Genomic DNA, 16,668 nt, shown 5'->3' with positions numbered 1-16,668 from the left:
ATGTAAACAATCAACACATTGAGTTGTAGGCCTTTCATCAGAAAAGGCAGATGTAATGTAATTTCTGGCCAACACAGAACAAAATATCTGTGCCATCCCATATTAATGTTTGACCCAATGTGATTTCTTCTCATACAGGAGAAATTTTTGGAGAAGATCAAAGCTATATGGAAGGTTGTAGTTGGCCAAACTGAGTATGTAATGTCAGTATGAGTTACTACTCCTAGTTCCATATAGTCTAATTTTATGCAATTGTGGCTAAAATTGTGATTTGACAGTATCTGTAATACTGTGTTTAACCACAGGATGTCACAATAGGATATGTAATAAACCAATTATTATTTTAAGAAGTCTAAACATAGAAAACATGCTTTCCCTATTCACAGTGGAACAAACCCTTAAATTACAACTCTAATTTTAGATACCACCACCTACTGATTATCTTGTGTGCTCTCATGCCATAGCTCAGCCCTAGCGCATTGCTGCGGTACTAGGACTTCTACAATCTTTCTGTATAATACACGTTTGCATATTTCTGTATAAATTATTTTTACATTTATACAATTATAATAAATTATAATTGACCATGTATTCCCAAATGATGCCGTGCACCCCACTGGTGGTATGGGAAGGGGCTTTCAGTGGAGAGCAGCGGCATCATTTGGGATGTAAGGACATGGAACAGAGGCCGAGGGGGCTCTGCCCAGTGTGGGGTAGAGGGGTGGGGGACAGGACTGGCACCCCACGGCATGGGGAGGAGAGGGCTGGCAGGTGTGACCCTGGCTTGGGTGGCTGAAGGATGAGGAGGTGAAGGTTTATCTCTTCCCATCCATGCATATAACAGCACAGGGGGTTGCTGCAGTCACAGCTGGGGACCAAAGCGAATGGAAACAAAAACCCTGTGGCAGGTTGTCATGCAAAAAATACTCCACCTACGTGTGTGTTTGTGGTAAAGATTCTTGCCCTTAAATTACCAAGAGGCAATGGAAATATTTGTGCATATGGTATTTATAGAAAATGAAAACATGGAAACCAGTTCGTTCCCCTGGAAACCTTGTCCTGGATGTTTTCCCGTCCCTTCAAACCACAGCGTTCGCCTCTTCCCAGCGCATTCCCTCAGGGCCGATCAGGACAGCAGATAACGCTGTGTCAGGCGCGGAGCCTTTAGGATCTGCTGGCTGGAAGGCACTGCCGCCATTCCCCAGGGAGCCGTACCTCACCGCGTTAGCTGGCGTGGCGCCCAGCCGGGCGACGGGCGAGCAGGCCGCACGGTGCGGGGAGCACCGGGGCTGGCCTCCCACCGGGTGTCCCTCGCGGCCGGTGCAGGCGTGGGTGCTTCCAGGGCCTGGTGGGTGCCTGTCAGGGCGCGGGAGGGTCCCTCTCAGAACCGGGCGGGGATCACCTAGGCAACAGGGGGCGGGGCCACGTATTGCCCCTACGCGGGAGGCGGGAAGGCTTTCCAAGGCGGATCTCGGCGCAGAAAGATGACGTCAAACACTCCTCCACAAGCCGGCCGAGCACTCCTCAACACGCGTGTTCCCGGTGGGCGTTTAAAGTCCGAGCCTGGCTTCCTATTGGCCATCCGGGGGATTGGCATCCTGAACACCAACCAGACACCTCCGTTCTCTCCTCGTAGCCAGTGAGAGGGAGAAGGCGGGCTGCGGCGCCAAGCGTGGGGCTCTGTTAAATGTGCAGAGGAGGCGTGTCTGAGAGGTGCGTGTGGGGAGGGGGGTGAGGGGGTTCGCGCGCTCTGTGCTTCCCGCCCGTGGAGCCGCGTTCGTCGCCGCGGGGGGCGGTGGGCGCCTGGGAACTCTTAATGCCCGGCTGGGGGGTGCGGGCGGGCCGGGGCGGCCGGGCCCCAGGCGCGGTGACGGTGACTGAGGGGGTTGCTTCGCCCCCCTCCCCGGCGCGGCTGTCGTGCCCCGGCCCCCGCCGCGGGTGGGAGTTCGGTGCTGGGCGTGCGGCGCGGAGGAGCGGGTGGGTACCGCTGGTTGCAGGGCAGTAACGTTCCTTCGGCTGTCAAAGGCGCTCTGGGGACTGCTCTTGAGAACATACTGCTCAAATTGTAAAACTTCCCAGTCACGAAGGCTTTCCTGGCTCCTCAGTAAGCCGCGGCGCCGGCCGGGCCTGGCGGCGGCCTGGTACTGGCTGATGTGCCGCTGGGCGAGGCGGTGGCGGTTCCCCCCTGGCTGGGGGTGCCGGGGCCGGGGTGTGTGCCGGCGTGTGTGGCAGCCTAAATGTTTGTGATGGCCAAGTGTTGCGTTTGTGCTGCTACAGAAAGTGCTTGTGTGAGGTAGTTGTGGAAAGCCGCTTAAATAAGATTTTTACCTCAGAGAAATAATGACCAGTTACAACTAGATCTGCTTTCTGCAGCTCCTGCTCACCTTCACCTTTATGTTGGCGTAAGATGAAAGGTAAAACTCCTGAGCCAATTCTTTAATCATAGTTTTTCCCCATTGATCTATGTGAAAACAAGAAAACTTGCAGTTTAAACACAACTGATTTTTAAAACTATCTGTTTAGTAATCGGGTAGGCTGACTTTGCTTGTGGATATGTGTATGCACACATATGTTTATTAATGAGGTGACTAAACAGTCACATTAATGTATTTTGAGGAGTGAGAGGTCTGGTTGGTGTTACCTGAGGCAGACAGTTGATCAAACAGCTCAGTGGTGTGTTATAACCTGCAGAAAGCACAGCATCAGTTATGGGGGATTATTACCAGGAGGGTCAATGAAGCATTTTCCAAAACGGAGCCTGATAGGCAGGCATCCAGTTTTCTACAGGAAAATTATATTCAAGCTTTACAGAAGTTAGCGCATGTAACTTCTAAAGTAAGCATGAAGAAAATTCTTCAAAATGGATCAAAAGTCAGTGCAGACATACATTGCGTAGTTAAGTAGTCACAAATAGTTCTCATACCAGTGTAATTGTAGTGTAACTCTGTACACAAGACTGACATTTAAAATATATTAAAAAAAAAAGTTTCTAATTGCAGTTTGGTGGTTTCTGTTACAGAATAGTTCTATTTGAGGATGCCAAAAATGGATGTGCGAAAAAAAGAAAAGAAGGCAGAAAAAAGAAAAAAGCTAAAGCAACCTGTGGCACAAAAGGAAGAGCTGGAATTGGAAAGTGAACCAAAGGAGAAGAAACAAAATCTGCAGGTAGGTCCTCCCAGTATTGACTGTTTAATTCAATAAAATCTGGATATATTGTTACCTGTTATGTGGCGGGTTTAGAGATTCACTACTGAATCGGAATGACCTGTTTGATTCAGTTGCAATGATTCCTTGGATGTGATATACCTAGAGTGAATGTTAAAAGCAGAAGATAAATTAAGCCACATCTGGATACAATTGTAGCAGAGTACATGATGTCTGTTTATTTTGGATGCTTCTGTGAAAGAGAATAGGTGAGCAAATGTGGGTGAAAGGTGAACCAAATGGCTTTTAGCAACTGTCATATGGCAACATAGGCGTAGCTTAGGTTTTCACGTGATCCAGAGTGGTAGGAAAAACATGAAAGATGTTTACTTGGAAATCCTCTTGATTTTTGGACAGAATGTTCAGTGGCCAGAAGGTGTCAGCAGTCTCTTTATATTACTGAATATTTTATTAATTAATTTTATGAGAATGAAATTAGCAATATGAAGATGTTAATTAGCGGAAACTTAAAGCTGCAAGTTTTTTGTGATGGAAATACATAAACAGGGCAATTTAGTTCTGCTGTTCTGAGTGATTATGGTAGAACATGGATCAAAGAAATATGACACAGTTTGACACTGTTGAAGCGGAGAAGGAAAGGCAAAGGTGTTTTCCCCAGGAATTCTTGACGTGATGTTGAGCCCCAGTCTTAAAAACTTTCTTATGTTTCCTGGCCTAGTGTAAATTGGTGTGAAAGCTGCTTGTTACTTCATCATGAGAGTGTAGCTCAATTGAAATTTTAAAACTAAAAAGTAATACGTGTTATTTTTTTATTAGACTTTGAGCTAATTGGCAAGAATATTTTTGAGACCTTATGCATGCCTGAGTGTTTCTAGCTATTACATTTAGAGTTTGTGAAGCATACTATAACCCGTTGGCAATAGCTGTTCAGAGATCTGCAAATTCTTGCAATTTTGAGCTTGGTAGAAATGTTCCTAAGTAAAGTAGGGAAAGATGCAATCTTGCATCTTCATCTATATCAAAGCAAAAATAGAAAATCTGGTATTTATAGCTTAATAAAAGAGAATTTTTCTTCTTTCTTTTGTTGGGTACGTACTATAGACTTTAGATTCACAGTACTATAATTCAATTTGAGTGAAAATAATTTTCCTGGATAAAACAGTGTGAAATTGAAATGTCAAAATTAAAACTTTACTGCCTGTGGCAGTCTGTATAATTTCATGTAAAAGTGGAAAAAATCCAAAGTGGGCTTCAAACCCCTGGCACGTGAGGCCTTCTTGGACCATCTGATGTCAAGTGGTAAGTTTTTAGCATGCCCAAATTAGTTTTTATTGGGCATGCAGACTGTAGGACTGTGAAAGAGAGAGCAAGTATTAAATGGAAAGAATAATCCTTAATACTATTGGGGAACACCACTAGGCACAACGGTTCTTAGAATTATAAAAGTTGGTGTCAGTGGGTGGCTTCAACATCTATGTAATGTGAGTTTTAGGGAATTCCATATAAGGTCTATGACAAGACATTTTGTTGGCATCAGCTTTATAAACTAAAACTGTTGATAGTAGGAAAGCTTAAGTTAGTAGACCACATTCATTTGAAACGGCTGTTGAGAATGAAAAATAGTAGGCAGACAATTTTACTTCAGAAATAGTTAGTGAAAATAAGCTGTTTACCAGTTTGATTGTTACTTTGCACGTGTACTCCCAGCTTTGTATGAAATACTTGGTTAAGTCACAATAACAGTTATGCTTTAACGTGCTTTTGGTCATTAAACGTTGTCAGCATGGAAAATGTAGAAAACAAGGTAGAATTGATATGTGTGTACAGGAAGATGAGGAGTAACTGAGGCTGCAGTGAGTCTGGATGGTTCCAAAGAAGAAATTCAGAACAAAAGTTAAGGCAACTGCTGAGAGTTTATGCTGCAGTCTTACTTTCTTTATTTCTGTTACTTTAAAATAAGCTGGGAACTTGATAGATCTACAGAAATTCCTGAATCATGGTGACTGGATTCTGATGAGCTGTGATTGACTTTCAATGCAGAAAGTGCATTAAAAAATACACCTTTTTTTTTTTTTTTGGCATTTAAGTAAGGGTGGGTAGACTCCAGTTTCTCCTAAGGAGTCTCATATGTGATGGAAAGAAGTCAAAAGATAGCTATGTAACACGTTGCTTTTGGTGGGAGAGAGGTTTCACTGGTTCGTTAAGTCACTTTCCTGTGATTTACTTCTTTTTTTTTTTCCTATTCTAGTACAGCAATTTTAGTCTTCAAAGTGGAAAATGTAAATCTCTAATTGATTTTCTTATAGAGCTGCAGGCAGGCAAGTTGAAATGTGTCGTGACTGGATTTAGTGTACATTGATCATTCCTTCGTGAAATTTATTTCAAAATTTCTTACCACCATAAGACTAAAGCATTTTTCCTTGGAACTACTTGACCTTTCAGAGTAATCTTGATGTTTTATTGATTTTCATCTACTCAATTTCTTTTGTTTACATTAAATAGCAATGAGCAATTCAAGACCAATATAAATGTTTTCATGAATTATCTTAGAACCATGCAGCTCTAAGCGACACATCTGTAGTGGAGCTATGTGGTATATGTTTTTATACTTAACTCAGCCTTGTGTTTTTTCTGACAGATTTTCATAATGTTACTGTTTTATTTAGCTACTAGGCAGTAAACCCCACATTTCAAAAATTGATTTTTTTTTTAATGCCTGGACATTAGTTTTACCTGTTTTTTAATGATTTTGTAGTTAACTAACATACTCGTATGTTAAACCTTCTGAATGTTCGAGTTTATTCTTTTGAATTGTCACATAACATAGGCGTAAAGAAAAGTGTGCCATCTAGGCTGGTGGTTTGATGTTAAATACTGGCTTCTTGAATAAAAACTTTTTGGTGGTCTAGGTCTGAGACAAATTAATTTTGAGTTCACTGAAAACCCCACAATGTTGTTAACGTGTCATCTTGAAATAACAGAAGCACTAGAAGTGCTTGTTTGCAGTTACCCATGTCTTGCTTCTGTTTATGGATTTCTTCACCCTTTAAAATTTCAGCTGCTTTAGTGCCACAAAGCTTATTGAAACAGCAGTACTGACACTTACAACACTGTAGATGGGGAACAACATGTTGTGGTTGCTTTGTTTATGAAGGCTATTTGAGTTCTACCCAGAATGACCTTATTGTATCACAGAATCTTTTAACCTTGTAATTTAAGGGTAAATCTTGTTTCTCCAGTGCTGTTTCCAGAGCTGCAGGCTTTCTACATAACAGTAAGTTCTTCCAGAGTTGAACATCTATTAGGCAAGACTCAAAATGCATAATCCATAGAAAACAATATTAATTTCCTGTTCCTTCCCCATTTAGTCTAGTAAACATTGTAGCTAAGGAAAATTACAATGACTAAGAGGCAGTCAATCTTTATAAATCAAATCCCGTTGTTCATGGTTGAAAGGTACTTTAGGTAATGCACATACAGTCAGTGGGTGTTTCCTTGTATGTTTATTATCTTCAGCAATGGAAATCGTTGGAGGAGGAGGAGGAATCAACATTTTCCCCCGATAAAGGCAAAATCAGTGGGAAAGGAATTTAATTTTTGAGATTCCATGCAGATAGTACAAACAATGGCAAATAAACAAGTAGCTCATGGTGTTTCTTTAGTCAGAGGGCTAGTGTGCAGGTGCCCAAACAGTGGTCTGTTTACTAAATGGAAAATGGCAAACTTAGTAGGGAGAGGGTTTTCCTGTTCAGCTTTTTGGAGGTTATCATAAAGACCAATAAGGAGTTATTAAGCTAGTATTACAGCAAAACAAATCACAAAAAATTATTCTTTAAAATAATTGTTTGTAGTGTGGAAAACCCCATAGAAGTATGTTTAAGCTGTGGAGATAAAACATTTTGACATGAGCTTGGTGGGAGTAGCTAGGACTGCTACTTTGATACAATCTCTAATCTGCTTGTAATCAGGTAAATGGGGTAGTAATTTGAATGTTTAAGGAATGCAAACCAGACATTCATGCCACAAAACCTATCAAGCAGATACACTTTCCAAGGTTGGCTTTACAGTATTTATTTATTTGACAACCCATTAATGCATATTAAAGCCTGTGTTTGCAAATCATCCACAACTCATTATTTCAACAAAACTCAGTAATCTTTTATTGTTCCACTAATTTATTTTTATTTAATGGGAAGCTTATCTTGTAACTATCAAAATAACTTGTTTTTTATTTTCCCATCTTAAAAAATGCCATGAGGTTACAACTTAGTGTGATGTTGCAGGATTTTCTTCTGATTAGCAGCCTACCAATATTAGCTGTATTTTAGATAGTTCAATTGCAATGCAAGTAGTTTCCAAAATACATTTTTGATGTATCAGCTCTTCCTGCATTTGTTTAGTTCTGCTTTACTAGCTTAATCCTCTGTTGTATGCATTAGTGTTATCCAGGCTTATTGATTTTTTTTTTTTTGTTTGTTTTAAGATCTTAAATATTGAAAAAAAAATTCCAAAAAGTTAAGATTTTTTAGTGTAACCTCCTAAAGTAAGGATCCTGTCTTGTACTTTTTTTTTACCATTGAAAAAGTATTTCTAACATGCAAATAGTTCTGTACATATTATGAAGAGAAGATGACATAATCTTTCATCTTCCCCCATTCCTCCGTCTCCCCCCATGCCTTGATGTAACGATACATCAGCAGTTAGCAGTTTTCTGGTGATAAAGGGTGGTGATAGTTATTTCTTAAACTGGTGAAGTTAAATGTCAGTGTGGATATGTGTGCTCTTTTTAGTCTGCTGGTTTTGGCCAGTCTGTAATTGAAATGTTGGGCCTATTTCTCTTTTCTTTGGGACACCTTTCAGTTGAATTTTAGTTTAATCTTTTGTTTGTAATTTTTTCACTTGTACAGAGACAAGTTTGCTGGTCCATTGGTCTTTTTGGCTTGCTGTATGGTGGCCTTCTGATAGTGGGGAAAAAATTTGAAGCCATTTGGCATGTATGACTTTACTGTGTGACATCTTACTTGGTTTGTCTGCTTTCTTATCATCTATGTGGTATTCCTGAAATTAGGAAAAAGAAAATTAAACACCACACCCTCCACTCCCCAAACTCTGAGGACAGCTGCTTATGGGACTGAAATATTTGTTTCCTGCTAACACTTTTTCATCAGAATAGTGATAGAGTTGCTTTATTTTATTAAATGAACCATAGTTTTATTTTTTAAGAGGTAAATTTCATTGTGCTACCATATAGTGTTTATAGAGAATAGTAGGCCTTTTGTAAACAGACATGTCTAAGAAGGTACAAAATAGTGTCTGAAATATGGATATGCATAGATTAGGCTGAATAATTTTACATTCTTTTGAAAATTATTTTTATAATGGTAGGAATAGATTTCCCAGGAAAGAGTCTTCACAGCTGGGAAAACAGTTGCTACTTTGAAGATGGTTTTCCCAGGCGAAAGGCTCATGTCCCCAACTGTGTTTGGTATAAACAATATGTGGTGTATTTCTTACTTTTGTTTAAAGGAATTGTGCATTCTTCATTACATATTAACCAGCAAGAGTTTCATGCTAATTCTGGGTATTTACCTTAATCTGTATACATTCAAAGTTAATTCCTTACTTTTATTAATGTAGACAGGGTATTAAAGTGATGGGGAGTTTGGTGGAGAAATACAACTGTCCCTTCTTTGCTATTAAGAGGGGAAACTCTTCCTTCTCTTCTTTGAGCATGTACTTGATTCTTCTCTCAACTCCCGTTCTTTACTTAGTGATGAGACCTTCCTTGATGGTTCTTGTTAGGTTTCCAGTAAAAATCCTTGCTTTCATGATTTAGCTGCAAATATCTTCACAAAATTGAAATTCAGCACAGGATTCCCACTTGTGGGCTGACTGAGTAATGGTCTTCCAGCAGTTTTTGAAGTGAGGAGCAGAAGCTAGGTCTGCTTCACTACTTGTCACTCAGCTCCAGTCCAGTCAGAACCCTTTGTTCAGTTTTCTGCCCTTTGTCATTTATGATTCTTTTCTGGTTCAGTGTTGATGACTTCTAACTCATTATAGAGGGAGGCATCATAAATGAAAATTGCTGGAAAAGGCCCAAACTGCTGAATATAGAAAAATTGGCACAAAATGTCAAAATATGTTTAACTTCAGTTAAAAAAAACTCCTCCCGTTAGATGTTTCAATTCACAAAACACATTCCACTTGGCAAGGAATTAAGTTGTAAGCTTGAAAGGATAAATGTTTGCTACATTCTGATATAGGATGAAGAGTAAAGAAATAGGCATTCAAAGGCAATTGTTCTTGACAGGGCTAGGAACTTGGAAGTCTGTATAATATAACATATTAATGCAAGCCTGATTCTTGTGGATTTGTTACTTCCTGTTTATTGCTCTTGGTACTATTTTGTTAATGTTAATGTGTTCAAAAAACCTAAACCAGCAAAGATTTGGATATTTAAAATGTGTTTATTCTAAAAAGCAGCAGTTTTCCCTGTCCTTGACAGAATGCTACTGCTTTTTTAAACAACGTGGGAGTCTGGTATAAGGATTTTTATAAAATACAAATTATTGTGTGTTGATGGAATAGATTAAAAACAAAAAACCCGCCACGCTTTGGAGCGGATAATAGGGGCATGGTGGCTGCTTCCACAGTATGAATCAGAAACTAGAATTATTTTACCAGAAGTTTCCTCCTCCAAAATACCTTTTGTGTTTAGATGCAATATTGCAAAATGCATGAAAGATTAGTGTATATTTATGTATGTTAATAAATTACAGCATAGATAAAATGGCTCTTGGGTATTAGATCAAAGCCACAGAGATTAGTAAATACTTGGAAAGTACTTGTCTGTTATATCCAACAGGTAATTAGAACAGAAAATTAATCTTTTGACTTCTAGAATCTGCCAGAAATAATGAGGGCACAAACATGACGGTATTTGACAGGGGAACCTGTTGCTTAAAGAACCAAACAGTCTTTGAATGTGTTTACCTAACTGAATCGCACAAACAGAGGATCATCAAGCAATGTTTTATTGAATTTCTCAGCATTATCTTAATAATCTGTAAACTAGGCTTTTGCAAACAGCATATGTATATACACACACACACACACACAAGAGAAGACAAAGCTTTGCTGCTACCATCTTAGTTTGAAACATGTCAAAATTGTTCAGAGAATGTACCAAAGACTTGGAGCTGCATCACTTAAAAAGGAGCAGAACGGTTATATAAAAGAGAATATCAAACCTTATGTGGGGAAAATACATACTTTTAATAACTGTCATTCTAGCCTACCTTTACGCTTTGTACTGACTCATAAATGTGAGTTATTCATATTTACCCACTTGTAAAACAACAAGGTGGTTTCAGAACTGTTCCACTGAAGGGTAGTACAGAGCTTACTGAAATTGCGCATGGCCTTTCTGTGGCCTTGGAGCCTTCATGTACCTCATTGGTTGGGTCATTTTTTTCTAGTTACTTTTGGAATAGAGACGTTTTTCCTATTATGAAAGTCCCATCTTTCATGGCTATTCTTACATGCAAGTCTGTAGCTGAATGATTTTCTAGAGGCATTTTTAATAAACTTATGGATTTTTTAATTGTTTGTTTTCATGGTAAAAGTTTACCATGCTTCGTTTAAAACATGGCGTCTTCTTTACAAAGATTTGTCCAGATTAAGTCATGGTCTAGTTTGGGCTCAGAATAGGAGTGGTTGATGGTCCTGATTCTACAGTTCTTGGAATAAAATCTTCTGGCCAAGACCCAAGAGGTCTCACTCAGTATTAGCAAGAATCAAGAAGAGCACAGATACAGTGGGGACAGGGACGGTTTTCCATGTATCCTAGTAGACCCCTTGTTCTGGGCTGAGCATGCAGTTAGGTTCTGTGTGATCTGATGTCAACTTTAGCAGCACCTCTGCCAGCAAGTCTGTGCTTCTGAGCACGTAACGCTTCATCAGGCATCTTTGCATTAAAGTAAGAAAGGAACATCATGTTTATCACTGCTCCAAAAGTATTAAGCTTTCAATATCAGAAGTAATTCTTTTTTTGTATTTGAGAACCAAGCGAGTTTATAAATTAGGTTGCTTTCTCTCTCAATTTGCTATGTGCACTTCACTCATGAACTAAGTATTGGAACACAAGAGTCAATAGGTTTCTGTAGGCAGGTAGAGGCTGTTTGTCTTTTGTAGTTCGGAATGGAGAGAGACTAAAAGGAAGAAAATCTTATTTGCCGCTTTATTACTGTTTCTATTGAGAGGATGCCCAGGAAAGGAAATGTTTGTGCTGCTGAGGCAGAAAACAAATCTCTCTCCATCACTATTAAGCAGTTCTACCACTGAGCTTTCTGTAAAAATAGCTTTAACTCCAATTTCTAAGGATAATTTAACAATATTCCAATAATTTTCCTGTTGCTCTAGTATGTCTTTTTTTCCCCACAGTTTTCCTAATATTCTTCTAGAAAACACATTCCACACAATTTGCAAAGGTTTTAAACCTTTTCAGTGATTTTGCTTGTGGATCAAGTGAGTTGGGATTTGCAAGCAAAGTTGCTGCTTTGGAAGAGCTTATTCTGTTGCATTAGATATTTATTTAGAGTAGGTATGTTTAAAAAGTTAATTTTACTTTTTGGTAATGAACAGTTCAGTAGGCTGTTAATTTAGAACTTAAACTTCTGTATATACTTGTAGTAGGCTGTTCAAACAATTTGAGAAAACAGGTTGGAAATTTGAATGTGGTTTTATCACTGGGGTTGAACAACTTAAGCCATTCTGAACACACAGGTTGTTTTGTGAGACTCAGATACGCATCTTTAGATTTTTGTAGTGTAATTCACTGGACATATGTGCTACTTCAGTTATTTTACATTAGAGACTGAGTTGAAAGTAATGAACTGAGCTTGCACTGTCTGAAGTTCTGAGAAGGCATTGCTCTTTTGTCAACTTGGATGGTTGGCTCAGTGTGCAACTGCTTATTCTTAGTTTCTGGCTGTGTCATACTGCCATGTGATGGAATGGAAGCCTAAAAGGAAGCCAAAAGCCAAGGGCTAAAAGTTTGATGTATCATATGTCAATATGGAATAGTTTGGACAATACTGCTGGAGAAAGGACTCCTAAATTATAAATAAGAATGGAGAGTGTTCAGACTTTCAAATCTAGTGTCTCTTTAAAGCTTTGCACAGGGCACGTACCACAATATACCCCGCTGACAGCAGAGCTTAAGAATGTACAGAAAAGATGATCTCTATGCATGTCTTAAAAATGACTTGTTCCCTATCTTCTGTTGTTGCAAATTTAACATAAAAAAGATAAAGTGGTGGAAATGGTTTATTTGTGATTATAAATAAATTATTTATTAAACAGAATGTAAAAATAATATTTTCTTAACGTAAACAGTTGCTGGATGAGGAATGGCTCGGTTTAACTATGTACCGCTAGGCTGCTGTAGATGTAAATGGTAATGTAAGCGTGAACTTCTGTTGCAAAGATAGAATTCAATCAATTGAATTAAACAATGAATTTGGCCCTGTGCTCTTCTGTGATGAAAGTTTTAAATATTTGATGGCCTGAATGGGGAAGGTAAGACTTTTGGGGTGAAAAGGAAGGATACTGTCCCTTAGATTAAAATCAAACCCTTATCTTCATTGTTTTCAATCAAAATCAAATTAATTCATTGGTTCACCTTCATAAATAGCTATTAAAATTCAAACCTTCCTTCTTCATACACTCACTTGTTTTTCCTGCTTATGCAGAAACATGTTCAAATGGAATTAAATTATAATCAGGGTTGAACTTGGCATGCTTTTACTTATGGTAAACCACTTTCTAACACATTTTTTTATGTGACAATCCTAACCATTTTAAGTGGTCCAGACAACCTTTTCCCTTTTGTAGTCTTAATAAACAGCTGAGAGAATACAGTGAAATCCTAACATGGGGGAAAAAAAAATCAGTTAGCTTCTAATATAACTTGATGGGTGGAAAAAAGATTAGACCCTGCATTGTATAGTCAGTGAATTTTGTTTAGCTACTTAGTCTGAAATTCTAAAAGCATTTTCTTGTTAAAACTTTGCGCTCATCTTTTTTCCTTAAAGCTTGCCTATTTGCAGGTTTAGTAGAACGGATTTTTTTAATGCCAGATAAGCCATTTTCAATTAATAATATAAATGCCTGATTACATCGGGGAATATAAGATGAATCTGTATCTTTTTCATTTGATAGAAACAATATTGAAGAAAACTATGTTTTAAGAATTCTTATTTTTGCTTTTTTTTAAAGATTTATTTTATAGCATATGTTGTCTTTTGGGATTTATAGATTGATTATTCTGAATGGTAGTGTTCTGATTCTCTGTGGAACCAAAACAGGAAGGGAGGGATGACTTTTGCATCTTGCCTGCATTATGTCAAAGTATTGCACAGAATCTGTGATCGCCTGAGTCATTGATTCAAATTCCCTGTCACATGCCCTCAGATCACGTAATGCTTTTCATAAATGAATCAAGCTTTATCTTTAGAGTGACTGACTTTGCTCTTTGTAGATGTGGGTGTGTTGTGCCTGCATATTTGGTGTTTAGTGTACCTCCCAAAACTGTTAAAAGGATGCAATGTTACAGCATCTCTTTAACATGTTAAAGTGGTCTTGAATAACTATATTTCTCATATCTTTTTACACAGCTGAGGGAAGACGGTTGCTTTCAGTTTTATCGGGTTCAGACTGGTGCTAGTTTTTGCTGTTTCTAGACATTCCATAGTACTCTATCTCCAAGATACTTTTGTGTTAAGGTATTATTTTCAAAAGTAGTTAACAGTTTCAGGGATTCTATATGTGTGTTTTTAAAATTTTTGTTTTTATTTCTTCTGTGTGCTTTTTGTCTTCAGACAAGAAAAGTCTGGTATTACTTGATATAGACTATAATAGCAAAGATTGTAAGCATCTGTGATAAAGAGGTTTTTAAATCTCATAGTTGTCGTCAGTCTGGCATTTTAGAAAGGTATATAGAATAGTTTCCTTAAATTAAACAATTTGTGAGAGACCAGAGAGAAAAGTAAAGAAGATGTATCAAAACTCTTACTCTTATTTCCTCTTTCCCCTACACTCCAGAAAAGGTTTTATTTACTTGTGATCACAGTCTTTAATTTTACAGAAAACTACATAAAGCATAGGTCTTTTTGGTTCATGGATAAGTCATGGTAACGAGTTATTGCAAGATGATGGGCTGCAGAAAGCATGTTGTATATATAAAAACATGAAAGTTGTGTGGCATTTCTATAAATTTTGTACATAGTTACTGTTAAAGAAAAAAATTTGGGAAGCAGTGTGCCTTTTTTTCACCTAGGAGAGTACTTTTAGTGTATGTTTAAATTTAGTCATTTCAGGCACAGTTCATAAGCCTGTACCACAATATTAACAGGAGGAAACTCATAAGGTAGTTTAAATTTGTAATTTGGTTTTAAACATGCAATTGGTTGTTTCATGTTGAGTAAATACTGTTTTCTTCATACTACAGTAATCTGATCTTTCCTAGTTTGTTTCTACATGATCATTAACAACCTGATATCACAGTCAAATCTATTTCATAGTATGTATGAGCAGGCTTTTACTGTCTGTTTATTATTATAAGATTCTGAGCAAAGACACTTTCTTAATCTGTTTTCTACAGTAGTGATGAAAGGAGTTCTACCATGGCATCAATCAAAACCCAGGTTTGTACATTGGAAGGAAGGAGCAGGGGAAAGGAGTTTACCCTTATAAAACCAAAATAAACAACTACTACAATTGGGAAAGTGTATTTGTGTAACTCCAACGAAGTTATTTATTCATGGCAAGTGTCAAGATTACACAAACCTAATATATCTGTAATCTCAGATGTGTCTTATTTGGGCAAAGAATTGTATTGCCAAGAGTTATCCGTTCCTTCAGTTCTGTGTTGTCTGAAATGGCCATCTTTCAAGGTGTGATTAATGTACATTGGCAGTCAATAGGATGTGAGTAATTGTGGTTAATTCAGAAACTGAAAATGATGAGGAAAAAGGGCTGTGTGATGTAGCACAATGGTGTGAGATTTCTTGCTAAAGCATTTAGGAAGTCCTTCTAAGCAGAGAAGGCATGGCAGTGCTTGCATCTTTCTTGAGAGAAGATGTATTTGGTGTTCTACAGGGAGGATGTGCGTAAATGACATTTTTCCTTAGACTGTGACTAGCAGTCACTTGCAAATAACCAGCAGTTGCTGGAAACTCCACTCTGCAGTTCCTGTTTCGGTTGCAAGAATATCTAGCTATCTATTTCAAATTCAGCCATCATCTTGTGGCCTTTCTGTTTATAGGTCAAGTCTTTTGTGGCCAAAGCTTCCACTAGGAAACTCTAAATATTTCATGAGAAATATGACTGGAATCATTGTTTTTGCTGTTTTCTTTATTGCTTAGTAACTTTAGTAATTGTTTTAAGTGTCTATGTGTAAAGATACTTTAAAATCTGTTTGTGTGCTAATTAATTCATATATGACATTTGAAAACAGGACTAAGCATCTTATTCTGCAGAGTTCTGGTGCTTAAGTCAATGAGCACAGAGGTGGAATGAATTTGTTCACTTCAGAGATGCAGCAAGTTATGTTTTAATGATCTTGCACACTGATCTCCAGGACCATTATAGCTTTCTCTGAACAAGTTCAGCAGTAACCTGTGCTAAAAGTCAATTAGATTTAAAACCCAATTATTTCTAGTGGAAATTGAAAACTATTGTTTTCAAGTAAGTGGTGCTAACATTTGTTTTCTTAGCATAATTAATCTTCAAATGAACAAAGCAACCAACGTGCATGTTAAAATCTAGAAAGACCAGTGGTTTCTGGAGGTGGGGATGGGTGGTGCACAAAGCGAAGGTCTGGTAATAGCTAGTAACGCTCCCCATTACATAAGTTCTTCCTTTCTAAAAACTGAGGCTTCTGTCATTTTCATAAGCAATTTTTATACTCTATTGCAGAATGGGACTCTCTCTTTAAAGCCACAGCATTTTGTTCTGGCAGTCAAAATAGGCCTGCTAAATGTAAAGAGATCTTGTGTAACTTGCATTTAAGACTGAAGGCAGATATGAATGTACGTACATGTGCACTTTTTTACAAAAGGCCTGATTATGCCTGTCCTGGGAAAGATTGTCTTGGACAATTTTAAAAAGACAGAATGAAGAATTACATTTTGCTTCTGTGAAGTTCTTTGAGATGAGCAATATAGTTACAAATTATTTCAGTTTCTATCAAGTACTGATGTAAACAGATTACATTTATGAGACGAAAACTCACCACTGTTAGATTATATTAAGATTAAAAAAGGTTAAATGTGGAAGACATGCTAGAATACAGTGATGATAGTACTATGTAGTTCTAAGCAAAGTGATTTATCTTAACATATTTGGATAAAAAAAAAAAATCAAGGTTTTCTGCATCTCCACATCAATAAGTGGTAATGATTTCCCCCCACTGTTATGGCAGCTATGTTATTTCAGTGGAAA

The 16,668-nt window shown here is 38.0% G+C and overlaps 1 protein-coding gene across 5 annotated transcripts in view; it reads left to right on the top strand.

Annotated features, from left to right (window-relative positions):
* Window positions 1–1,476: 1,476 nt before the first annotated feature.
* C5H7orf50 (chromosome 5 C7orf50 homolog) overlaps window positions 1,477–16,668 on the top strand; it is a 135,772-nt gene continuing 120,580 nt past the window's right edge. The window contains exons 1-3 of one of the 5 annotated variants that reach the window (XM_055806376.1): window positions 1,788–1,977; window positions 2,374–2,414; window positions 3,020–3,165. In XM_055806376.1, the coding sequence (XP_055662351.1) occupies window positions 3,037–3,165 (129 nt within the window). In that variant the 5' untranslated portion in view covers window positions 1,788–1,977; window positions 2,374–2,414; window positions 3,020–3,036. Of the gene's footprint in view, window positions 1,714–1,787; window positions 1,978–2,373; window positions 2,415–3,019; window positions 3,166–16,668 lie in introns of those variants that run through there. The other 4 variants (XM_055806375.1, XM_055806378.1, XM_055806379.1 and 1 more) reach the window with 4 other exon arrangements.

This window comes from Falco peregrinus, chromosome 5 (genome assembly GCF_023634155.1).
Source record: "Falco peregrinus isolate bFalPer1 chromosome 5, bFalPer1.pri, whole genome shotgun sequence".
Lineage (NCBI taxonomy): Eukaryota > Metazoa > Chordata > Aves > Falconiformes > Falconidae > Falco > Falco peregrinus.
The sequence above is the reverse complement of the archived record's forward strand: the minus strand, read 5'-3'. Positions and strand labels throughout refer to the sequence as shown.